The sequence below is a fragment of the Acipenser ruthenus genome, chromosome 14, assembly GCF_902713425.1.
Source record: "Acipenser ruthenus chromosome 14, fAciRut3.2 maternal haplotype, whole genome shotgun sequence".
NCBI classification, from domain to species: domain Eukaryota; kingdom Metazoa; phylum Chordata; class Actinopteri; order Acipenseriformes; family Acipenseridae; genus Acipenser; species Acipenser ruthenus.
The window spans coordinates 25,091,519-25,117,630 of NC_081202.1; the positions used below are offsets into that span (position 1 = coordinate 25,091,519).

Here is a 26,112-nt window from a genome sequence, read left to right on the forward strand (position 1 = left end):
TTATGACTTCAAAGGTATGGCTTTAAGTCTATGACATTATTATTTATTGATTTTATTTTGTTTTATTTCTTTGATCACCAACTGCCACGACAACACACTCGTTTTTTTATGCAGTACTTCTGACGAACTTCACCCATTGCCCGCATCGTACCGGCTCTTAAGGTAGCTTGTGTTGGAGCAGCAGGACAAGCTCGCCATCCCGCCTGCTGCTTTCCTGCATTACTGCTCACCAAAACACAACGCACCCAGGGGAGAGATACCATGGTAAATAGGTAACCTATTTACCATGGTATCCCTCCCCTGCGGCGGCTGCTCTTGATCTCCGGCTGCTCTTGATCTCCGTGAACGCACCCGCTGTCTCCAAACCTTGCAGATCAGTTCATTGAAGCGCTTGAAAACACAGCACAACATTCCCTAATAACACTTGCAATGCATTATGACTTCAAAGGTATGGCTTTAAGTCTATGACATTATTATTTATTGATTTTATTTTGTTTTATTTCTTTGATCACCAACTGCCACGACAACACACTCGTTTTTTTATGCAGTACACTCTTAGAAAAAAGGGTACAATATAGAACCCTAAAAGGTTCTATCTGCTGGTATAGATTTGGAACCATTTTGAAGTGCTATATGGAACCTTTTAAAATGGTTCTTTGGAAGAACCCTGCATTAGAGGTTTAATAAAGAACCACCATGGTTCTTATATTAATGGTATAATACAGAACCATATTGGTTCCTCTGAAGAACCTTCTATTGAGGTTTAATATAGAACCATAAGAGTTACACTATTAAACCTTACAATTAACATTCTATGGAGGGTTGTTTGGTTCATCTGAGAAAAAACAAATGTATACCTTTAAGAGCTCTTCACATCCTTTAGAATCCCACAACCTCAGAAGTGTAAGTGCTTTGATAAATCACTCAATTCAGGATGCCAACAATTTATTTATTAAACATTTATATAACAATTTATTGTTTTTACAGGTTAAACCATTAGAGTAGTTTCAGTTTCAGGTTTAGTTATATACAGTTTTACACAGTTTTATTCAACCTGTGTGTTTTTAATAATTAAACCATATTATTTACACAGTGAAAAAAGGGTCTCGCAGCAAACTGGAAAATAAATCTATGCATCCCACAGATTTTCCTGAAACTTACACAAAATACATTTTCAAGAACATGTATAGACCTTGAAAAAGCTGAGATAAAATGTATATTGAAACTGATGAACGTGGGTTTCTTTTTTCTTATTCATTTTTTGGTGGCACAAATTAGAAGAGCTACAGTACAGTATTTAGATCAGAGCTTATTATGAGTTTATGATATCTATAAATTAAGACTGAATGTTTATTAGTTTTTTGAGATCAAAACTTCTATTAAAAACAATTTACATTTGTTATAAACAATTAATTTTCTAATCAGCCATTTACATTTAAAATAAATACTTTTTTTGATATGTACAATTACATTTTTATATCAAACATTCTGTTTTTGTAATCAAATTAAATAGTTGACACAATAAATTCATTTAATTTCAGATTAAATGTTAAAATGGCATTCCATCAGATCAATATAATTATTCCCCAAGTAAAAGTGCAGTTATTTGACTGTACATCTTTAACACTGGCAAAGGTACTTTGTCAGAGGTACTCAGCTTCATGAAGTACCTTTCCATGAAAGTCAGAAAATTTTTTAGAGCTTTAGGATACTCAATGCCCAAGGAAAAATAAAGAGAAAAAATACATTCAACAGCAAGGGTGATATCCATTCCTGGATAATCACTGAGTATCTCAATTCCATCAACACAAACAGAGATGTCATCTGCTGCCAATGGGCTTGTTGTTCCCTTGAAAACGATAGTTGGCGTAGGTGATGGTGGTACCTGTATAGATTTTAAAATAATAATAATAATTAATAACTTTATTCAACAATAAATTATGTGAAATTGTACTTCAGCAGCATCTCACCATACCTACAAGCAGTGGCGGCTCGTGTGGTGGGGCTGCGGCTACTTTAAAGGGATTTCGTAATATTCCTCCCTTTAAAAACATTTTAACTGTCGGATCTCACTTAAAACAGCGAGGAACGTCTTAAACTCCTGTTAATTGCCTACAAGTCTCCCTCATAATTCATTAAGTACACATTTATGGCAAGCCAAATTAAGAGATACCTTTAAATATTTAACAGATATCTTTAAATATTTCAAAATATCCTTAAATCAGTTGAATATATCTTAAAATATTTTGAAATAATTAGAGATATCTTAACATATTTTAAGATATCTCAAAATGGTTTACAGATATCAGGAATTAATTTGGAGATATCTCAAACTCATTTTGAGATATCTCTAAATGATAATTTGACTTTGTATTTAACATTGAAAACATCAATTCAGTTAAGCTACATTTAAAAAGTAGAGCTCAATTAACTTACTTGGTCAACAACAAACAACAGATTTTCCCTCTCTCGAAACAAAGCTGGCAACAGCAACAATGCAGCATTCATTCTCAGTCCTACAAATAGGGTATCAGATCATATACAAAGTACAAAGCAAACGGAAGAATGTTGAGCAACCTTGGTCTGAGAGGTACAGGATATTTGGCTTTGCATTCCACCAGTGCTCTCAGTTACATTCATGAATTCATTATTTGCTAAACTGCACAGATAAAGAATAGTTTAAATGATTTAAAGGTACCTAAAAAAACACACACAAGACTGTAGCTCTCCAGGACCAGGACTGACCACCACTGATACAAACGTTATTGTGGATTGGAGCAAAAAAATGTTAAGAACAGTATCAACAAAGTTTCTAAAAATCTGTTCATGCAGGTTTTTCGCATTGGTTTTTATGCCCCTGTGAGAGTTAAATACCAGCTATCTTCCCCATGAAATATTATGCTCTAAGTGTATGAAATGAAGTTGCATCATTTTCTGTTTAATAGTTATTTATAGATCCTATTCTGAGATAGGTCAAAACAATTTGATGTACAATAAATATTTCTTATACATTACCATTTTCCTGTGTCTTATCTGAAGCATCTTCAATGTAGGACATCACAGTAGTTAGAAGATGCCCACTAGAAAGTCTGAAAATAGGATCTACCATTCTGGATAGGCCACTCATTAGGTTCCGTTCCAAGTTTACTCCAAAACGTAGTTCTACTTCGTGCAACAGCTAAAATACAGATGCTAAAGTTATTATTATATTTATTTATTTATCATATGCCTTTATCCAATCTTATTGTATTACTTGTATTGTAACGCTTGAAATGTTTTTGCTTACGATTGTAAGTCGCCCTGGATAAGGGCGTCTGCTAAGAAATAAATAATAATAATAATAATCCAAGGCGATATACACAGCTGTAAAAAAGAGTTGAATACTTACAAATAATGTAGTAGTTAAAAAAATCAATAAATAAAACAAAATCAAACTAAACTGAATGCGAGCAGAAAGAAGATGCATGGGAAAAACCAGGAGCAGTGGAGTTTTGTAAAAGCTGGAGCAGGTGGATTGCTGATGCAGAAAGGTCACCTAGGAGGACTAATTAAAGTGATTATACATGCTTATAACTAAAAATATTAATTTCTGATCAATCACCATAGTAGAATAAAAACTAGTACCTACCAGTTTAGGATGCTTTAGGAATGGAAACAGACCAAGGACTTCTTCAGTGGACTTCTTCTCCATCATTCTTTCCCGAGTGTGTACAGTTCTATTCATGCTGTCACATATGGCTTCAATGTTCGGCCTCAGTTTCGTTATTTCTTTTCTTATGGAGTCCAAGTGTTTGGCAATACTATGCTCGTCTTCTCCTGGGAACTCCTCACTTTGCATCTGCAATATGTATCATAACATTAAGTAATTCAATACTTAAGATCAGGCATTTACTGCATGTATTCTCTGTGCTTTTCTTTACTCTGGAAAAATGCTAAAGATCAAGTACTCTCCATGAAAGCCAATTAGCTAATAAACTACACAATCGCATGTATGTACATGCTCACTTTTAACACGATTTAAGACGTTAATTCACGTTTTAAGTAAATCAGTGTCCCCTTCAAACATGTTAAAGGAGAGATTCGGAAATAACATTCAAACCTATGCGCGAGTAAATACCATCCTAACTCCTAACATCCAAAAAAAAAAGAAAAAAGAAAAAAAATAACAATAATATATATATATATATATATATATATATATATATATATATATATATATATATATATAATTGCATGCCCCGGTTTCTACGATATGGAGTCTTGCATGCCCCGCTAGCTACGATATGGAGTCTTTCCATCCACCTCCGGTTGCTTCATTCCGGAGGTGCATGCAATTTATATATATATATATATATATATATATATATATATATTTATATATATATATATATATATATATATATATATATATATATATATGCATGCCCCGGTAGCTAAAAGCTTAGTTACGGCTCTGGGCAAAACCAACGCCCTTGGCCAGTATACAATATTTTTCTCTATGCATTCTTTTCTGTTGAGCACTCCTGACACCGTTGAAAAGGTGAGTCTCAGGTCGCCTGCGGATACATAAGTCCAATCATTGCGTCTGAACCTAGTGTGTAATCCCAAGGTAACTGCTCACTTTTAACACGATTTAAGACGTTAATTCACGTTTTAAGTAATACAGTGTCCCCTTCAAACATGTTAAAGGAGAGATTCGGAAATAACATTCAAACCTATGCGCGAGTAAATACCATCCTAACTCCTAACATCCAAAAAAAAAATGAAAAAAGAAAAAAAATAACAATAATATATATATATATATATATATATATATATATATATATATATATATATATATATATAATTGCATGCCCCGGTAGCTCCGATATGGAGTCTTGCATGCCCCGCTAGCTACGATATGGAGTCTTTCCATCCACCTCCGGTTGCTTCATTCCGGAGGTGCATGCAATATATATATATATATATATATATATATATATATATATATATATATATATATATATATGCATGCCCCGGTAGCTAAAAGCTTAGTTACGGCTCTGGGCAAAACCAACGCCCTTGGCCAGTATACAATATTTTTCTCTATGCATTCTTTTCTGTTGAGCACTCCTGACACCGTTGAAACGGTGAGTCTCGGGTCGCCTGCGGATACATAAGTCCAATCATTGCGTCTGAACCTGGTGTGTAATCCCAAGGTAACTGCTCACTTTTAACACGATTTAAGACGTTAATTCACGTTTTAAGTAATACAGTGTCCCCTACAAACATGTTAAAGGAGAGATTCGGAAATAACAGTCAAACCTATGCGCGAGTAAATACCATCCTAACTCCTAACATCCAAAAAAAAAATGAAAAAAGAAAAAAAATAACAATAATATATATATATATATATATATATATATATATATATATATATATATATATATATATATATATATATATATATATATATTATATATATATATAATTGCATGCCCCGGTAGCTCCGATATGGAGTCTTGCATGCCCCGCTAGCTACGATATGGAGTCTTTCCATCCACCTCCGGTTGCTTCATTCCGGAGGTGCATGCAATATATATATATATATATATATATATATATATATATATATATATATATATATATATATATATATTTGCATGCCCCGGTAGCTAAAAGCTTAGTTACGGCTCTGGGCAAAACCAACGCCCTTGGCCAGTATACTACTATGCATTCGTATCTAGCGGTATATCGTAGCTAGCAGTATACCGGCTCTTAAGGTAGCTTGTGTTGGAGCAGCAGGACAAGCTCGCCATCCCGCCCGCTGCTCACAAAAACACAACGCACCCAGGGGAGAGATACCATGGTAAATAGGTAACCTATTTACCATGGTATCCCTCCCCTGCGGCGGCTGCTCTTGATCTCCGGCTGCTCTTGATCTCCGAGAACGCACCCGCTGTCACATTGAAGCGCTTGAAAACACAGCACAACATTCCCTAATAACACTTGCAATGCATTATGACTTCAAAGGTATGGCTTTAAGTCTATGACATTATTATTTATTGATTTTATTTTGTTTTATTTCTTTGATCACCAACTGCCACGACAACACACTCGTTTTTTTATGCAGTACACTCTTAGAAAAAAGGGTACAATATAGAACCCTAAAAGGTTCTATCTGCTGGTATAGATTTGGAACCATTTTGAAGTGCTATATGGAACCTTTTAAAATGGTTCTTTGGAAGAACCCTGCATTAGAGGTTTAATAAAGAACCACCATGGTTCTTATATTAATGGTATAATACAGAACCATATTGGTTCCTCTGAAGAACCTTCTATTGAGGTTTAATATAGAACCATAAGAGTTACACTATTAAACCTTACAATTAACATTCTATGGAGGGTTGTTTGGTTCATCTGAGAAAAAAACAAATGTATACCTTTAAGAGCTCTTCACATCCTTTAGAATCCCACAACCTCAGAAGTGTAAGTGCTTTGATAAATCACTCAATTCAGGATGCCAACAATTTATTTATTAAACATTTATATAACAATTTATTGTTTTTACAGGTTAAACCATTAGAGTAGTTTCAGTTTCAGGTTTAGTTATATACAGTTTTACACAGTTTTATTCAACCTGTGTGTTTTTAATAATTAAACCATATTATTTACACAGTGAAAAAAGGGTCTCGCAGCAAACTGGAAAATAAATCTATGCATCCCACAGATTTTCCTGAAACTTACACAAAATACATTTTCAAGAACATGTATAGACCTTGAAAAAGCTGAGATAAAATGTATATTGAAACTGATGAACGTGGGTTTCTTTTTTCTTATTCATTTTTTGGTGGCACAAATTAGAAGAGCTACAGTACAGTATTTAGATCAGAGCTTATTATGAGTTTATGATATCTATAAATTAAGACTGAATGTTTATTAGTTTTTTGAGATCAAAACTTCTATTAAAAACAATTTACATTTGTTATAAACAATTAATTTTCTAATCAGCCATTTACATTTAAAATAAATACTTTTTTTGATATGTACAATTACATTTTTATATCAAACATTCTGTTTTTGTAATCAAATTAAATAGTTGACACAATAAATTCATTTAATTTCAGATTAAATGTTAAAATGGCATTCCATCAGATCAATATAATTATTCCCCAAGTAAAAGTGCAGTTATTTGACTGTACATCTTTAACACTGGCAAAGGTACTTTGTCAGAGGTACTCAGCTTCATGAAGTACCTTTCCATGAAAGTCAGAAAATTTTTTAGAGCTTTAGGATACTCAATGCCCAAGGAAAAATAAAGAGAAAAAATACATTCAACAGCAAGGGTGATATCCATTCCTGGATAATCACTGAGTATCTCAATTCCATCAACACAAACAGAGATGTCATCTGCTGCCAATGGGCTTGTTGTTCCCTTGAAAACGATAGTTGGCGTAGGTGATGGTGGTACCTGTATAGATTTTAAAATAATAATAATAATTAATAACTTTATTCAACAATAAATTATGTGAAATTGTACTTCAGCAGCATCTCACCATACCTACAAGCAGTGGCGGCTCGTGTGGTGGGGCTGCGGCTACTTTAAAGGGATTTCGTAATATTCCTCCCTTTAAAAACATTTTAACTGTCGGATCTCACTTAAAACAGCGAGGAACGTCTTAAACTCCTGTTAATTGCCTACAAGTCTCCCTCATAATTCATTAAGTACACATTTATGGCAAGCCAAATTAAGAGATACCTTTAAATATTTAACAGATATCTTTAAATATTTCAAAATATCCTTAAATCAGTTGAATATATCTTAAAATATTTTGAAATAATTAGAGATATCTTAACATATTTTAAGATATCTCAAAATGGTTTACAGATATCAGGAATTAATTTGGAGATATCTCAAACTCATTTTGAGATATCTCTAAATGATAATTTGACTTTGTATTTAACATTGAAAACATCAATTCAGTTAAGCTACATTTAAAAAGTAGAGCTCAATTAACTTACTTGGTCAACAACAAACAACAGATTTTCCCTCTCTCGAAACAAAGCTGGCAACAGCAACAATGCAGCATTCATTCTCAGTCCTACAAATAGGGTATCAGATCATATACAAAGTACAAAGCAAACGGAAGAATGTTGAGCAACCTTGGTCTGAGAGGTACAGGATCTTTGGCTTTGCATTCCACCAGTGCTCTCAGTTACATTCATGAATTCATTATTTGCTAAACTGCACAGATAAAGAATAGTTTAAATGATTTAAAGGTACCTAAAAAAACACACACAAGACTGTAGCTCTCCAGGACCAGGACTGACCACCACTGATACAAACGTTATTGTGGATTGGAGCAAAAAAATGTTAAGAACAGTATCAACAAAGTTTCTAAAAATCTGTTCATGCAGGTTTTTCGCATTGGTTTTTATGCCCCTGTGAGAGTTAAATACCAGCTATCTTCCCCATGAAATATTATGCTCTAAGTGTATGAAATGAAGTTGCATCATTTTCTGTTTAATAGTTATTTATAGATCCTATTCTGAGATAGGTCAAAACAATTTGATGTACAATAAATATTTCTTATACATTACCATTTTCCTGTGTCTTATCTGAAGCATCTTCAATGTAGGACATCACAGTAGTTAGAAGATGCCCACTAGAAAGTCTGAAAATAGGATCTACCATTCTGGATAGGCCACTCATTAGGTTCCGTTCCAAGTTTACTCCAAAACGTAGTTCTACTTCGTGCAACAGCTAAAATACAGATGCTAAAGTTATTATTATATTTATTTATTTATCATATGCCTTTATCCAATCTTATTGTATTACTTGTATTGTAACGCTTGAAATGTTTTTGCTTACGATTGTAAGTCGCCCTGGATAAGGGCGTCTGCTAAGAAATAAATAATAATAATAATAATCCAAGGCGATATACACAGCTGTAAAAAAGAGTTGAATACTTACAAATAATGTAGTAGTTAAAAAAATCAATAAATAAAACAAAATCAAACTAAACTGAATGCGAGCAGAAAGAAGATGCATGGGAAAAACCAGGAGCAGTGGAGTTTTGTAAAAGCTGGAGCAGGTGGATTGCTGATGCAGAAAGGTCACCTAGGAGGACTAATTAAAGTGATTATACATGCTTATAACTAAAAATATTAATTTCTGATCAATCACCATAGTAGAATAAAAACTAGTACCTACCAGTTTAGGATGCTTTAGGAATGGAAACAGACCAAGGACTTCTTCAGTGGACTTCTTCTCCATCATTCTTTCCCGAGTGTGTACAGTTCTATTCATGCTGTCACATATGGCTTCAATGTTCGGCCTCAGTTTCGTTATTTCTTTTCTTATGGAGTCCAAGTGTTTGGCAATACTATGCTCGTCTTCTCCTGGGAACTCCTCACTTTGCATCTGCAATATGTATCATAACATTAAGTAATTCAATACTTAAGATCAGGCATTTACTGCATGTATTCTCTGTGCTTTTCTTTACTCTGGAAAAATGCTAAAGATCAAGTACTCTCCATGAAAGCCAATTAGCTAATAAACTACACAATCGCATGTATGTACATGCTCACTTTTAACACGATTTAAGACGTTAATTCACGTTTTAAGTAAAACAGTGTCCCCTTCAAACATGTTAAAGGAGAGATTCGGAAATAACATTCAAACCTATGCGCGAGTAAATACCATCCTAACTCCTAACATCCAAAAAAAAAAGAAAAAAGAAAAAAAATAACAATAATATATATATATATATATATATATATATATATATATATATATATATATATATATATATATATATATATATATATATATATATATATAATTGCATGCCCCGGTTTCTACGATATGGAGTCTTGCATGCCCCGCTAGCTACGATATGGAGTCTTTCCATCCACCTCCGGTTGCTTCATTCCGGAGGTGCATGCAATTTATATATATATATATATATATATATATATATATATATATATATATATATATATATATATATATGCATGCCCCGGTAGCTAAAAGCTTAGTTACGGCTCTGGGCAAAACTTTTAACACGATTTAAGACGTTAATTCACATTTTAAGTAATACAGTGTCCCCTTCAAACATGTTAAAGGAGAGATTCGGAAATAACATTCAAACCTATGCGCGAGTAAATACCATCCTAACTCCTAACATCCAAAAAAAAAATGAAAAAAGTAAAAAAAATACCAATAATATATATATATATATATATATATATATATATATATATATATATATATATATATATATATATATATATATATATATATGCATGCCCCGGTAGCTAAAAGCTTAGTTACGGCTCTGGGCAAAACCAACGCCCTTGGCCAGTATACAATATTTTTCTCTATGCATTCTTTTCTGTTGAGCACTCCTGACACCGTTGATATGGCGAGTCTCATGTCGCCTGCGGATACATAAGTCCAATCATTGCGTCTGAACCTGGTGTGTAATCCCAAGGTAACTGCTCACTTTTAACACGATTTAAGACGTTAATTCACGTTTTAAGTAATACAGTGTCCCCTACAAACATGTTAAAGGAGAGATTCGGAAATAACATTCAAACCTATGCGCGAGTAAATACCATCCTAACTCCTAACATCCAAAAAAAAAATGAAAAAAGAAAAAAAATAACAATAATATATATATATATATATATATATATATATATATATATATATATATATATATATATATATATATATAATTGCATGCCCCGGTAGCTCCGATATGGAGTCTTGCATGCCCCGCTAGCTACGATATGGAGTCTTTCCATCCACCTCCGGTTGCTTCATTCCGGAGGTGCATGCAATATATATATATATATATATATATATATATATATATATATATATATATATATATATATATATATTGCATGCCCCGGTAGCTAAAAGCTTAGTTACGGCTCTGGGCAGAACCAACGCCCTTGGCCAGTATACTACTATGCATTCGTATCTAGCGGTGTATCGTAGCTAGCAGTATACCGGCTCTTAAGGTAGCTTGTGTTGGAGCAGCAGGACAAGCTCGCCATCCCGCCCGCTGCTCACAAAAACACAACGCACCCAGGGGAGAGATACCATGGTAAATAGGTAACCTATTTACCATGGTATCCCTCCCCTGCGGCGGCTGCTCTTGATCTCCGGCTGCTCTTGATCTCCGTGAACACACCCGCTGTCACATTGAAGCGCTTGAAAACACAGCACAACATTCCCTAATAAAACTTGCAATGCATTATGACTTCAAAGGTATGGCTTTAAGTCTATGACATTATTATTTATTGATTTTATTTTGTTTTATTTCTTTGATCACCAACTGCCACGTCAACACACTCGTTTATTTATGCAGTACTCCTGACGAACTTCACCAATTGACCGCATCGTACCGGCTCTTAAGGTAGCTTGTGTTGGAGCAGCAGGACAAGCTCGCCATCCCGCCCGCTGCTTTCCTGCATTACTACTCACCAAAACCGTTCACCGAAACAAAAATAGGTAAATAGGTAACCTATTTACCATGGTATCTCTCCCGGGTGCCTTGTGTTTTGCGCCGGCTGCTCTTGATCTCCGTGAACGCACCCGCTGTCTCCAAACCTTGCAGAGCAGCACATTGAAGCGCTTGAAAACACAGCACAACATTCCCTAATAACACTTGCAATGCATTATGACTTCAAAGGTATGACTTTAAGTCTATTACATTATTATTTATTGATTTTATTTTGTTTTATTTCTTTGATCACCAACTGCCACGTCAACACACTCGTTTATTTATGCAGTACTCCTGACGAACTTCACCAATTGACCGCATCGTACCGGCTCTTAAGGTAGCTTGTGTTGGAGCAGCAGGACAAGCTCGCCATCCCGCCCGCTGCTTTCCTGCATTACTACTCACCAAAACCGTTCGCCGAAACAAAAATAGGTAAATAGGTAACCTATTTACCATGGTATCTCTCCCGGGTGCCTTGTGTTTTGCGCCGGCTGCTCTTGATCTCCGTGAACGCACCCGCTGTCTCCAAACCTTGCAGAGCAGCACATTGAAGCGCTTGAAAACACAGCACAACATTCCCTAATAACACTTGCAATGCATTATGACTTCAAAGGTATGACTTTAAGTCTATTACATTATTATTTATTGATTTTATTTTGTTTTATTTCTTTGATCACCAACTGCCACGACAACACACTCGTTTTTTTATGCAGTACTCCTGACGAACTTCACCCATTGCCCGCATCGTACCGGCTCTTAAGGTAGCTTGTGTTGGAGCAGCAGGACAAGCTCGCCATCCCGCCCGCTGCATTCCTGCATTACTGCTCACCAAAATACAACGCACCCAGGGGAGAGATACCATGGTAAATAGGTAACCTATTTACCATGGTATCCCTCCCCTGCGGCGGCTGCTCTTGATCTCCGGCTGCTCTTGATCTCCGTGAACGCACCCGCTGTCACATTGAAGCGCTTGAAAACACAGCACAACATTCCCTAATAACACTTGCAATGCATTATGACTTCAAAGGTATGGCTTTAAGTCTATGACATTATTATTTATTGATTTTATTTTGTTTTATTTCTTTGATCACCAACTGCCACGACAACACACTCGTTTTTTTATGCAGTACTACTGACGAACTTCACCCATTGCCCGCATCGTACCGGCTCTTAAGGTAGCTTGTGTTGGAGCAGCAGGACAAGCTCGCCATCCCGCCCGCTGCATTCCTGCATTACTGCTCACCAAAATACAACGCACCCAGGGGAGAGATACCATGGTAAATAGGTAACCTATTTACCATGGTATCCCTCCCCTGCGGCGGCTGCTCTTGATCTCCGGCTGCTCTTGATCTCCGTGAACGCACCCGCTGTCACATTGAAGCGCTTGAAAACACAGCACAACATTCCCTAATAACACTTGCAATGCATTATGACTTCAAAGGTATGGCTTTAAGTCTATGACATTATTATTTATTGATTTTATTTTGTTTTATTTCTTTGATCACCAACTGCCACGTCAACACACTCGTTTATTTATGCAGTACTCCTGACGAACTTCACCCATTGCCCGCATCGTACCGGCTCTTAAGGTAGCTTGTGTTGGAGCAGCAGGACAAGCTCGCCATCCCGCCTGCTGCTTTCCTGCATTACTGCTCACCAAAACACAACGCACCCAGGGGAGAGATACCATGGTAAATAGGTAACCTATTTACCATGGTATCCCTCCCCTGCGGCGGCTGCTCTTGATCTCCGGCTGCTCTTGATCTCCGTGAACGCACCCGCTGTCTCCAAACCTTGCAGATCAGCTCATTGAAGCGCTTGAAAACACAGCACAACATTCCCTAATAACACTTGCAATGCATTATGACTTCAAAGGTATGGCTTTAAGTCTATGACATTATTATTTATTGATTTTATTTTGTTTTATTTCTTTGATCACCAACTGCCACGACAACACACTCGTTTTTTTATGCAGTACACTCTTAGAAAAAAGGGTACAATATAGAACCCTAAAAGGTTCTATCTGCTGGTATAGATTTGGAACCATTTTGAAGTGCTATATGGAACCTTTTAAAATGGTTCTTTGGAAGAACCCTGCATTAGAGGTTTAATAAAGAACCACCATGGTTCTTATATTAATGGTATAATACAGAACCATATTGGTTCCTCTGAAGAACCTTCTATTGAGGTTTAATATAGAACCATAAGAGTTACACTATTAAACCTTACAATTAACATTCTATGGAGGGTTGTTTGGTTCATCTGAGAAAAAACAAATGTATACCTTTAAGAGCTCTTCACATCCTTTAGAATCCCACAACCTCAGAAGTGTAAGTGCTTTGATAAATCACTCAATTCAGGATGCCAACAATTTATTTATTAAACATTTATATAACAATTTATTGTTTTTACAGGTTAAACCATTAGAGTAGTTTCAGTTTCAGGTTTAGTTATATACAGTTTTACACAGTTTTATTCAACCTGTGTGTTTTTAATAATTAAACCATATTATTTACACAGTGAAAAAAGGGTCTCGCAGCAAACTGGAAAATAAATCTATGCATCCCACAGATTTTCCTGAAACTTACACAAAATACATTTTCAAGAACATGTATAGACCTTGAAAAAGCTGAGATAGAATGTATATTGAAACTGATGAACGTGGGTTTCTTTTTTCTTATTCATTTTTTGGTGGCACAAATTAGAAGAGCTACAGTACAGTATTTAGATCAGAGCTTATTATGAGTTTATGATATCTATAAATTAAGACTGAATGTTTATTAGTTTTTTGAGATCAAAACTTCTATTAAAAACAATTTACATTTGTTATAAACAATTAATTTTCTAATCAGCCATTTACATTTAAAATAAATACTTTTTTTGATATGTACAATTACATTTTTATATCAAACATTCTGTTTTTGTAATCAAATTAAATAGTTGACACAATAAATTCATTTAATTTCAGATTAAATGTTAAAATGGCATTCCATCAGATCAATATAATTATTCCCCAAGTAAAAGTGCAGTTATTTGACTGTACATCTTTAACACTGGCAAAGGTACTTTGTCAGAGGTACTCAGCTTCATGAAGTACCTTTCCATGAAAGTCAGAAAATTTTTTAGAGCTTTAGGATACTCAATGCCCAAGGAAAAATAAAGAGAAAAAATACATTCAACAGCAAGGGTGATATCCATTCCTGGATAATCACTGAGTATCTCAATTCCATCAACACAAACAGAGATGTCATCTGCTGCCAATGGGCTTGTTGTTCCCTTGAAAACGATAGTTGGCGTAGGTGATGGTGGTACCTGTATAGATTTTAAAATAATAATAATAATTAATAACTTTATTCAACAATAAATTATGTGAAATTGTACTTCAGCAGCATCTCACCATACCTACAAGCAGTGGCGGCTCGTGTGGTGGGGCTGCGGCTACTTTAAAGGGATTTCGTAATATTCCTCCCTTTAAAAACATTTTAACTGTCGGATCTCACTTAAAACAGCGAGGAACGTCTTAAACTCCTGTTAATTGCCTACAAGTCTCCCTCATAATTCATTAAGTACACATTTATGGCAAGCCAAATTAAGAGATACCTTTAAATATTTAACAGATATCTTTAAATATTTCAAAATATCCTTAAATCAGTTGAATATATCTTAAAATATTTTGAAATAATTAGAGATATCTTAACATATTTTAAGATATCTCAAAATGGTTTACAGATATCAGGAATTAATTTGGAGATATCTCAAACTCATTTTGAGATATCTCTAAATGATAATTTGACTTTGTATTTAACATTGAAAACATCAATTCAGTTAAGCTACATTTAAAAAGTAGAGCTCAATTAACTTACTTGGTCAACAACAAACAACAGATTTTCCCTCTCTCGAAACAAAGCTGGCAACAGCAACAATGCAGCATTCATTCTCAGTCCTACAAATAGGGTATCAGATCATATACAAAGTACAAAGCAAACGGAAGAATGTTGAGCAACCTTGGTCTGAGAGGTACAGGATCTTTGGCTTTGCATTCCACCAGTGCTCTCAGTTACATTCATGAATTCATTATTTGCTAAACTGCACAGATAAAGAATAGTTTAAATGATTTAAAGGTACCTAAAAAAACACACACAAGACTGTAGCTCTCCAGGACCAGGACTGACCACCACTGATACAAACGTTATTGTGGATTGGAGCAAAAAAATGTTAAGAACAGTATCAACAAAGTTTCTAAAAATCTGTTCATGCAGGTTTTTCGCATTGGTTTTTATGCCCCTGTGAGAGTTAAATACCAGCTATCTTCCCCATGAAATATTATGCTCTAAGTGTATGAAATGAAGTTGCATCATTTTCTGTTTAATAGTTATTTATAGATCCTATTCTGAGATAGGTCAAAACAATTTGATGTACAATAAATATTTCTTATACATTACCATTTTCCTGTGTCTTATCTGAAGCATCTTCAATGTAGGACATCACAGTAGTTAGAAGATGCCCACTAGAAAGTCTGAAAATAGGATCTACCATTCTGGATAGGCCACTCATTAGGTTCCGTTCCAAGTTTACTCCAAAACGTAGTTCTACTTCGTGCAACAGCTAAAATACAGATGCTAAAGTTATTATTATATTTATTTATTTATCATATGCCTTTATCCAATCTTATTGTATTACTTGTATTGTAACGCTTGAAATGTTTTTGCTTACGATTGTAAGTCGCCCTGGATAAGGGCGTCTGCTAAGAAATAAATAATAATAATAATAATCCAAGGCGATATACACAGCTGTAAAAAAGAGTTGAATACTTACAAATAATGTAGTAGTTAAAAAAATCAATAAATAAAACAAAATCAAACTAAACTGAATGCGAGCAGAAAGAAGATGCATGGGAAAAACCAGGAGCAGTGGAGTTTTGTAAAAGCTGGAGCAGGTGGATTGCTGATGCAGAAAGGTCACCTAGGAGGACTAATTAAAGTGATTATACATGCTTATAACTAAAAATATTAATTTCTGATCAATCACCATAGTAGAATAAAAACTAGTACCTACCAGTTTAGGATGCTTTAGGAATGGAAACAGACCAAGAACTTCTTCAGTGGACTTCTTCTCCATCATTCTTTCCCGAGTGTGTACAGTTCTATTCATGCTGTCACATATGGCTTCAATGTTCGGCCTCAGTTTCGTTATTTCTTTTCTTATGGAGTCCAAGTGTTTGGCAATACTATGCTCGTCTTCTCCTGGGAACTCCTCACTTTGCATCTGCAATATGTATCATAACATTAAGTAATTCAATACTTAAGATCAGGCATTTACTGCATGTATTCTCTGTGCTTTTCTTTACTCTGGAAAAATGCTAAAGATCAAGTACTCTCCATGAAAGCCAATTAGCTAATAAACTACACAATCGCATGTATGTACATGCTCACTTTTAACACGATTTAAGACGTTAATTCACGTTTTAAGTAAAACAGTGTCCCCTTCAAACATGTTAAAGGAGAGATTCGGAAATAACATTCAAACGTATGCGCGAGTAAATACCATCCTAACTCCTAACATCCAAAAAAAAAAGAAAAAAGAAAAAAAATAACAATAATGTATATATATATATATATATATATATATATATATATATATATATATATATATATATATATATATATATATATATATATATAATTGCATTCCCCGGTTTCTACGATATGGAGTCTTGCATGCCCCGCTAGCTACGATATGGAGTCTTTCCATCCACCTCCGGTTGCTTCATTCCGGAGGTGCATGCAATATATATATATATATATATATATATATATATATATATATATATATATATATATATATATATATATATATATATATATATATATATATATATATATATGCATGCCCCGGTAGCTAAAAGCTCAGTTACGGCTCTGGGCAAAACCAACGCCCTTGGCCAGTATACAATATTTTTCTCTATGCATTCTTTTCTGTTGAGCACTCCTGACACCGTTGAAACGGTGAGTCTCGGGTCGCCTGCGGATACATAACTCCAATCATTGAGTCTGAACCTGGTGTGTAATCCCAAGGTAACTGCTCACTTTTAACACGATTTAAGACGTTAATTCACGTTTTAAGTAATACAGTGTCCCCTTCAAACATGTTAAAGGAGAGATTCGGAAATAACGTTCTAACCTATGCGCGAGTAAATACCATCCTAACTCCTAACATCCAAAAAAAAAAAGAAAAAAGAAAAAAAATAACAATAATATATATATATATATATATATATATATATATATATATATATATATATATATATATATATATATATATATATATTTGCATGCCCCGGTAGCTCCGATATGGAGTCTTGCATGCCCCGCTAGCTACGATATGGAGTCTTTCCATCCACCTCCGGTTGCTTCATTCCGGAGGTGCATGCAATATATATATATATATATATATATATATATATATATATATATATATATATATATATATATATATATATATTTGCATGCCCCGGTAGCTAAAAGCTTAGTTACGGCTCTGGGCAAAACCAACGCCCTTGGCCAGTATACTACTATGCATTCGTATCTAGCGGTATATCGTAGCTAGCAGTATACCGGCTCTTAAGGTAGCTTGTGTTGGAGCAGCAGGACAAGCTCGCCATCCCGCCCGCTGCTCACAAAAACACAACGCACCCAGGGGAGAGATACCATGGTAAATAGGTAACCTATTTACCATGGTATCCCTCCCCTGCGGCGGCTGCTCTTGATCTCCGGCTGCTCTTGATCTCCGTGAACACACCCGCTGTCACATTGAAGCGCTTGAAAACACAGCACAACATTCCCTAATAAAACTTGCAATGCATTATGACTTCAAAGGTATGGCTTTAAGTCTATGACATTATTATTTATTGATTTTATTTTGTTTTATTTCTTTGATCACCAACTGCCACGTCAACACACTCGTTTATTTATGCAGTACTCCTGACGAACTTCACCAATTGACCGCATCGTACCGGCTCTTAAGGTAGCTTGTGTTGGAGCAGCAGGACAAGCTCGCCATCCCGCCCGCTGCTTTCCTGCATTACTACTCACCAAAACCGTTCACCGAAACAAAAATAGGTAAATAGGTAACCTATTTACCATGGTATCTCTCCCGGGTGCCTTGTGTTTTGCGCCGGCTGCTCTTGATCTCCGTGAACGCACCCGCTGTCTCCAAACCTTGCAGAGCAGCACATTGAAGCGCTTGAAAACACAGCACAACATTCCCTAATAACACTTGCAATGCATTATGACTTCAAAGGTATGACTTTAAGTCTATTACATTATTATTTATTGATTTTATTTTGTTTTATTTCTTTGATCACCAACTGCCACGACAACACACTCGTTTTTTTATGCAGTACTCCTGACGAACTTCACCCATTGCCCGCATCGTACCGGCTCTTAAGGTAGCTTGTGTTGGAGCAGCAGGACAAGCTCGCCATCCCGCCCGCTGCATTCCTGCATTACTGCTCACCAAAATACAACGCACCCAGGGGAGAGATACCATGGTAAATAGGTAACCTATTTACCATGGTATCCCTCCCCTGCGGCGGCTGCTCTTGATCTCCGGCTGCTCTTGATCTCCGTGAACGCACCCGCTGTCACATTGAAGCGCTTGAAAACACAGCACAACATTCCCTAATAACACTTGCAATGCATTATGACTTCAAAGGTATGGCTTTAAGTCTATGACATTATTATTTATTGATTTTATTTTGTTTTATTTCTTTGATCACCAACTGCCACGACAACACACTCGTTTTTTTATGCAGTACTACTGACGAACTTCACCCATTGCCCGCATCGTACCGGCTCTTAAGGTAGCTTGTGTTGGAGCAGCAGGACAAGCTCGCCATCCCGCCTGCTGCTTTCCTGCATTACTGCTCACCAAAACACAACGCACCCAGGGGAGAGATACCATGGTAAATAGGTAACCTATTTACCATGGTATCCCTCCCCTGCGGCGGCTGCTCTTGATCTCCGGCTGCTCTTGATCTCCGTGAACGCACCCGCTGTCTCCAAACCTTGCAGATCAGCTCATTGAAGCGCTTGAAAACACAGCACAACATTCCCTAATAACACTTGCAATGCATTATGACTTCAAAGGTATGGCTTTAAGTCTATGACATTATTATTTATTGATTTTATTTTGTTTTATTTCTTTGATCACCAACTGCCACGACAACACACTCGTTTTTTTATGCAGTACACTCTTAGAAAAAAGGGTACAATATAGAACCCTAAAAGGTTCTATCTGCTGGTATAGATTTGGAACCATTTTGAAGTGCTATATGGAACCTTTTAAAATGGTTCTTTGGAAGAACCCTGCATTAGAGGTTTAATAAAGAACCACCGTGGTTCTTATATTAATGGTATAATACAGAACCATATTGGTTCCTCTGAAGAACCTTCTATTGAGGTTTAATATAGAACCATAAGAGTTACACTATTAAACCTTACAATTAACATTCTATGGAGGGTTGTTTGGTTCATCTGAGAAAAAACAAATGTATACCTTTAAGAGCTCTTCACATCCTTTAGAATCCCACAACCTCAGAAGTGTAAGTGCTTTGATAAATCACTCAATTCAGGATGCCAACAATTTATTTATTAAACATTTATATAACAATTTATTGTTTTTACAGGTTAAACCATTAGAGTAGTTTCAGTTTCAGGTTTAGTTATATACAGTTTTACACAGTTTTATTCAACCTGTGTGTTTTTAATAATTAAACCATATTATTTACACAGTGAAAAAAGGGTCTCGCAGCAAACTGGAAAATAAATCTATGCATCCCACAGATTTTCCTGAAACTTACACAAAATACATTTTCAAGAACATGTATAGACCTTGAAAAAGCTGAGATAGAATGTATATTGAAACTGATGAACGTGGGTTTCTTTTTTCTTATTCATTTTTTGGTGGCACAAATTAGAAGAGCTACAGTACAGTATTTAGATCAGAGCTTATTATGAGTTTATGATATCTATAAATTAAGACTGAATGTTTATTAGTTTTTTGAGATCAAAACTTCTATTAAAAACAATTTACATTTGTTATAAACAATTAATTTTCTAATCAGCCATTTACATTTAAAATAAATACTTTTTTTGATATGTACAATTACATTTTTATATCAAACATTCTGTTTTTGTAATCAAATTAAATAGTTGACACAATAAATTCATTTAATTTCAGATTAAATGTTAAAATGGCATTCCATCAGATCAATATAATTATTCCCCAAGTAAAAGTGCAGTTATTTGACTGTACATCTTTAACACTGGCAAAGGTACTTTGTCAGAGGTACTCAGCTTCATGAAGTACCTTTCCATGAAAGTCAGAAAATTTTTTAGAGCTTTAGGATACTCAATGCCCAAGGAAAAATAAAGAGAAAAAATACATTCAACAGCAAGGGTGATATCCATTCCTGGATAATCACTGAGTATCTCAATTCCATCAACACAAACAGAGATGTCATCTGCTGCCAATGGGCTTGTTGTTCCCTTGAAAACGATAGTTGGCGTAGGTGATGGTGGTACCTGTATAGATTTTAAAATAATAATAATAATTAATAACTTTATTCAACAATAAATTATGTGAAATTGTACTTCAGCAGCATCTCACCATACCTACAAGCAGTGGCGGCTCGTGTGGTGGGGCTGCGGCTACTTTAAAGGGATTTCGTAATATTCCTCCCTTTAAAAACATTTTAACTGTCGGATCTCACTTAAAACAGCGAGGAACGTCTTAAACTCCTGTTAATTGCCTACAAGTCTCCCTCATAATTCATTAAGTACACATTTATGGCAAGCCAAATTAAGAGATACCTTTAAATATTTAACAGATATCTTTAAATATTTCAAAATATCCTTAAATCAGTTGAATATATCTTAAAATATTTTGAAATAATTAGAGATATCTTAACATATTTTAAGATATCTCAAAATGGTTTACAGATATCAGGAATTAATTTGGAGATATCTCAAACTCATTTTGAGATATCTCTAAATGATAATTTGACTTTGTATTTAACATTGAAAACATCAATTCAGTTAAGCTACATTTAAAAAGTAGAGCTCAATTAACTTACTTGGTCAACAACAAACAACAGATTTTCCCTCTCTCGAAACAAAGCTGGCAACAGCAACAATGCAGCATTCATTCTCAGTCCTACAAATAGGGTATCAGATCATATACAAAGTACAAAGCAAACGGAAGAATGTTGAGCAACCTTGGTCTGAGAGGTACAGGATCTTTGGCTTTGCATTCCACCAGTGCTCTCAGTTACATTCATGAATTCATTATTTGCTAAACTGCACAGATAAAGAATAGTTTAAATGATTTAAAGGTACCTAAAAAAACACACACAAGACTGTAGCTCTCCAGGACCAGGACTGACCACCACTGATACAAACGTTATTGTGGATTGGAGCAAAAAAATGTTAAGAACAGTATCAACAAAGTTTCTAAAAATCTGTTCATGCAGGTTTTTCGCATTGGTTTTTATGCCCCTGTGAGAGTTAAATACCAGCTATCTTCCCCATGAAATATTATGCTCTAAGTGTATGAAATGAAGTTGCATCATTTTCTGTTTAATAGTTATTTATAGATCCTATTCTGAGATAGGTCAAAACAATTTGATGTACAATAAATATTTCTTATACATTACCATTTTCCTGTGTCTTATCTGAAGCATCTTCAATGTAGGACATCACAGTAGTTAGAAGATGCCCACTAGAAAGTCTGAAAATAGGATCTACCATTCTGGATAGGCCACTCATTAGGTTCCGTTCCAAGTTTACTCCAAAACGTAGTTCTACTTCGTGCAACAGCTAAAATACAGATGCTAAAGTTATTATTATATTTATTTATTTATCATATGCCTTTATCCAATCTTATTGTATTACTTGTATTGTAACGCTTGAAATGTTTTTGCTTACGATTGTAAGTCGCCCTGGATAAGGGCGTCTGCTAAGAAATAAATAATAATAATAATAATCCAAGGCGATATACACAGCTGTAAAAAAGAGTTGAATACTTACAAATAATGTAGTAGTTAAAAAAATCAATAAATAAAACAAAATCAAACTAAACTGAATGCGAGCAGAAAGAAGATGCATGGGAAAAACCAGGAGCAGTGGAGTTTTGTAAAAGCTGGAGCAGGTGGATTGCTGATGCAGAAAGGTCACCTAGGAGGACTAATTAAAGTGATTATACATGCTTATAACTAAAAATATTAATTTCTGATCAATCACCATAGTAGAATAAAAACTAGTACCTACCAGTTTAGGATGCTTTAGGAATGGAAACAGACCAAGAACTTCTTCAGTGGACTTCTTCTCCATCATTCTTTCCCGAGTGTGTACAGTTCTATTCATGCTGTCACATATGGCTTCAATGTTCGGCCTCAGTTTCGTTATTTCTTTTCTTATGGAGTCCAAGTGTTTGGCAATACTATGCTCGTCTTCTCCTGGGAACTCCTCACTTTGCATCTGCAATATGTATCATAACATTAAGTAATTCAATACTTAAGATCAGGCATTTACTGCATGTATTCTCTGTGCTTTTCTTTACTCTGTAAAAATGCTAAAGATCAAGTACTCTCCATGAAAGCCAATTAGCTAATAAACTACACAATCGCATGTATGTACATGCTCACTTTTAACACGATTTAAGACGTTAATTCACGTTTTAAGTAAAACAGTGTCCCCTTCAAACATGTTAAAGGAGAGATTCGGAAATAACATTCAAACGTATGCGCGAGTAAATACCATCCTAACTCCTAACATCCAAAAAAAAAAGAAAAAAGAAAAAAAATAACAATAATGTATATATATATATATATATATATATATATATATATATATATATATATATATATATATATATATATATATAATTGCATGCCCCGGTTTCTACGATATGGAGTCTTGCATGCCCCGCTAGCTACGATATGGAGTCTTTCCATCCACCTCCGGTTGCTTCATTCCGGAGGTGCATGCAATTTATATATATATATATATATATATATATATATATATATATATATATATATATATATGCATGCCCCGGTAGCTAAAAGCTTAGTTACGGCTCTGGGCAAAACCAACGCCCTTGGCCAGTATACAATATTTTTCTCTATGCATTCTTTTCTGTTGAGCACTCCTGACACCGTTGAAAAGGTGAGTCTCAGGTCGCCTGCGGATACATAAGTCCAATCATTGCGTCTGAACCTGGTGTGTAATCCCAAGGTAACTGCTCACTTTTAACACGATTTAAGACGTTAATTCACGTTTTAAGTAATACAGTGTCCCCTTCAAACATGTTAAAGGAGAGATTCGGAAATAACATTCAAACCTATGCGCGAGTAAATACCATCCTAACTCCTAACATCCAAAAAAAAAATGAAAAAAGAAAAAAAATAACAATAATATATATATATATATATATATATATATATATATATATATATATATATATATATATTGCATGCCCCGGTAGCTCCGATATGGAGTCTTGCATGCCCCGCTAGCTACGATATGGAGTCTTTCCATCCACCTCCGGTTGCTTCATTCCGGAGGTGCATGCAATATATATATATATATATATATATATATATATATATATATATATATATATATATATGCATGCCCCGGTAGCTAAAAGCTTAGTTACGGCTCTGGGCAAAACCAACGCCCTTGGCCAGTATACAATATTTTTCTCTATGCATTCTTTTCTGTTGAGCACTCCTGACACCGTTGAAACGGTGAGTCTCGGGTCGCCTGCGGATACATAAGTCCAATCATTGCGTCTGAACCTGGTGTGTAATCCCAAGGTAACTGCTCACTTTTAACACGATTTAAGACGTTAATTCACGTTTTAAGTAATACAGTGTCCCCTTCAAACATGTTAAAGGAGAGATTCGGAAATAACATTCAAACCTATGCGCGAGTAAATACCATCCTAACTCCTAACATCCAAAAAAAAAATGAAAAAAGAAAAAAAATAACAATAATATATATATATATATATATATATATATATATATATATATATATATATATATATATATATATATATATATATATTTATATATATATATAATTGCATGCCCCGGTAGCTCCGATATGGAGTCTTGCATGCCCCGCTAGCTACGATATGGAGTCTTTCCATCCACCTCCGGTTGCTTCATTCCGGAGGTGCATGCAATATATATATATATATATATATATATATATATATATATATATATATATATATATATATTTGCATGCCCCGGTAGCTAAAAGCTTAGTTACGGCTCTGGGCAAAACCAACGCCCTTGGCCAGTATACTACTATGCATTCGTATCTAGCGGTATATCGTAGCTAGCAGTATACCGGCTCTTAAGGTAGCTTGTGTTGGAGCAGCAGGACAAGCTCGCCATCCCGCCCGCTGCTCACAAAAACACAACGCACCCAGGGGAGAGATACCATGGTAAATAGGTAACCTATTTACCATGGTATCCCTCCCCTGCGGCGGCTGCTCTTGATCTCCGGCTGCTCTTGATCTCCGAGAACGCACCCGCTGTCACATTGAAGCGCTTGAAAACACAGCACAACATTCCCTAATAACACTTGCAATGCATTATTACTTCAAAGGTATGGCTTTAAGTCTATGACATTATTATTTATTGATTTTATTTTGTTTTATTTCTTTGATCACCAACTGCCACGTCAACACACTCGTTTTTTTATGCAGTACTCCTGACGAACTTCACCAATTGACTGCATCGTACCGTCTTAAGGTAGCTTGTGTTGGAGCAGCAGGACAAGCTCGCCATCCCGCCTGCTGCTTTCCTGCATTACTGCTCACCAAAACACAACGCACCCAGGGGAGAGATACCATGGTAAATAGGTAACCTATTTACCATGGTATCCCTCCCCTGCGGCGGCTGCTCTTGATCTCCGGCAGCTCTTGATCTCCGTGAACGCACCCGCTGTCTCCAAACCTTGCAGAGCAGCACATTGAAGCGCTTGAAAACACAGCACAACATTCCCTAATAACACTTGCAATGCATTATGACTTCAAAGGTATGGCTTTAAGTCTATGACATTATTATTTATTGATTTTATTTTGTTTTATTTCTTTGATCACCAACTGCCACGACAACACACTCGTTTTTTTATGCAGTACACTCTTAGAAAAAAGGGTACAATATAGAACCCTAAAAGGTTCTATCTGCTGGTATAGATTTGGAACCATTTTGAAGTGCTATATGGAACCTTTTAAAATGGTTCTTTGGAAGAACCCTGCATTAGAGGTTTAATAAAGAACCACCATGGTTCTTATATTAATGGTATAATACAGAACCATATTGGTTCCTCTGAAGAACCTTCTATTGAGGTTTAATATAGAACCATAAGAGTTACACTATTAAACCTTACAATTAACATTCTATGGAGGGTTGTTTGGTTCATCTGAGAAAAAAACAAATGTATACCTTTAAGAGCTCTTCACATCCTTTAGAATCCCACAACCTCAGAAGTGTAAGTGCTTTGATAAATCACTCAATTCAGGATGCCAACAA

General features: G+C 35.3%; 4 protein-coding genes across 4 annotated transcripts; all 4 read right to left on the reverse strand.

Annotated features, from left to right (window-relative positions):
- Window positions 1-942: 942 nt before the first annotated feature.
- Window positions 943-4,022, reverse strand: LOC131697431 (uncharacterized). Its single transcript, XM_058986208.1, has 4 exons — window positions 3,629-4,022; window positions 3,016-3,178; window positions 2,437-2,516; window positions 943-1,885 (listed from the first exon to the last, which is right to left on the reverse strand). The coding sequence occupies exons 1-4, from the start codon at window positions 3,836-3,838 to the stop codon at window positions 1,580-1,582; spliced, it is 759 nt and encodes a 252-aa protein (XP_058842191.1). The 5' UTR covers window positions 3,839-4,022; the 3' UTR covers window positions 943-1,579.
- Window positions 4,023-6,507: 2,485 nt separating this feature from the next.
- On the reverse strand, window positions 6,508-9,669 carry LOC131697432 (uncharacterized). The gene is made up of 4 exons (XM_058986209.1): window positions 9,194-9,669; window positions 8,581-8,743; window positions 8,002-8,081; window positions 6,508-7,450 (listed from the first exon to the last, which is right to left on the reverse strand). Exons 1-4 carry the CDS (start codon window positions 9,401-9,403, stop codon window positions 7,145-7,147), a joined length of 759 nt encoding a protein of 252 aa, XP_058842192.1. The 5' UTR covers window positions 9,404-9,669; the 3' UTR covers window positions 6,508-7,144.
- A 4,197-nt stretch (window positions 9,670-13,866) lies between these two features.
- Window positions 13,867-17,034, reverse strand: LOC131697433 (uncharacterized). Its single transcript, XM_058986210.1, has 4 exons — window positions 16,554-17,034; window positions 15,941-16,103; window positions 15,362-15,441; window positions 13,867-14,810 (listed from the first exon to the last, which is right to left on the reverse strand). The coding sequence occupies exons 1-4, from the start codon at window positions 16,761-16,763 to the stop codon at window positions 14,505-14,507; spliced, it is 759 nt and encodes a 252-aa protein (XP_058842193.1). The 5' UTR covers window positions 16,764-17,034; the 3' UTR covers window positions 13,867-14,504.
- Window positions 17,035-20,138: 3,104 nt separating this feature from the next.
- Window positions 20,139-23,104, reverse strand: LOC131697434 (uncharacterized). The gene is made up of 4 exons (XM_058986211.1): window positions 22,826-23,104; window positions 22,213-22,375; window positions 21,634-21,713; window positions 20,139-21,082 (listed from the first exon to the last, which is right to left on the reverse strand). Exons 1-4 carry the CDS (start codon window positions 23,033-23,035, stop codon window positions 20,777-20,779), a joined length of 759 nt encoding a protein of 252 aa, XP_058842194.1. The 5' UTR covers window positions 23,036-23,104; the 3' UTR covers window positions 20,139-20,776.
- Window positions 23,105-26,112: the final 3,008 nt, after the last annotated feature.

What these genes read in the sequence shown, in the direction of transcription:
- LOC131697431 (XM_058986208.1), bottom strand. Translation starts at nt 3,838, where the DNA reads ATGCAAAGTGAGGAGTTCCCAGGAGAAGACGAGCATAGTATTGCCAAA. An exon ending in TCCTAAAGCATCCTAAACTG is followed by an intron (nt 3,179 to 3,628) that starts GTAGGTACTAGT and finishes TCTGTATTTTAG; the next exon opens with CTGTTGCACGAAGTAGAACT. An exon ending in TGTTGTTTGTTGTTGACCAA is followed by an intron (nt 1,886 to 2,436) that starts GTAAGTTAATTG and finishes AAATCTATACAG; the next exon opens with GTACCACCATCACCTACGCC.
- LOC131697432 (XM_058986209.1), bottom strand. Translation starts at nt 9,403, where the DNA reads ATGCAAAGTGAGGAGTTCCCAGGAGAAGACGAGCATAGTATTGCCAAA. An exon ending in AGATAAGACACAGGAAAATG is followed by an intron (nt 8,082 to 8,580) that starts GTAATGTATAAG and finishes CCCTATTTGTAG; the next exon opens with GACTGAGAATGAATGCTGCA. An exon ending in TGTTGTTTGTTGTTGACCAA is followed by an intron (nt 7,451 to 8,001) that starts GTAAGTTAATTG and finishes AAATCTATACAG; the next exon opens with GTACCACCATCACCTACGCC.
- LOC131697433 (XM_058986210.1), bottom strand. Translation starts at nt 16,763, where the DNA reads ATGCAAAGTGAGGAGTTCCCAGGAGAAGACGAGCATAGTATTGCCAAA. An exon ending in TCCTAAAGCATCCTAAACTG is followed by an intron (nt 16,104 to 16,553) that starts GTAGGTACTAGT and finishes TCTGTATTTTAG; the next exon opens with CTGTTGCACGAAGTAGAACT. An exon ending in AGATAAGACACAGGAAAATG is followed by an intron (nt 15,442 to 15,940) that starts GTAATGTATAAG and finishes CCCTATTTGTAG; the next exon opens with GACTGAGAATGAATGCTGCA.
- LOC131697434 (XM_058986211.1), bottom strand. Translation starts at nt 23,035, where the DNA reads ATGCAAAGTGAGGAGTTCCCAGGAGAAGACGAGCATAGTATTGCCAAA. An exon ending in TCCTAAAGCATCCTAAACTG is followed by an intron (nt 22,376 to 22,825) that starts GTAGGTACTAGT and finishes TCTGTATTTTAG; the next exon opens with CTGTTGCACGAAGTAGAACT. An exon ending in TGTTGTTTGTTGTTGACCAA is followed by an intron (nt 21,083 to 21,633) that starts GTAAGTTAATTG and finishes AAATCTATACAG; the next exon opens with GTACCACCATCACCTACGCC.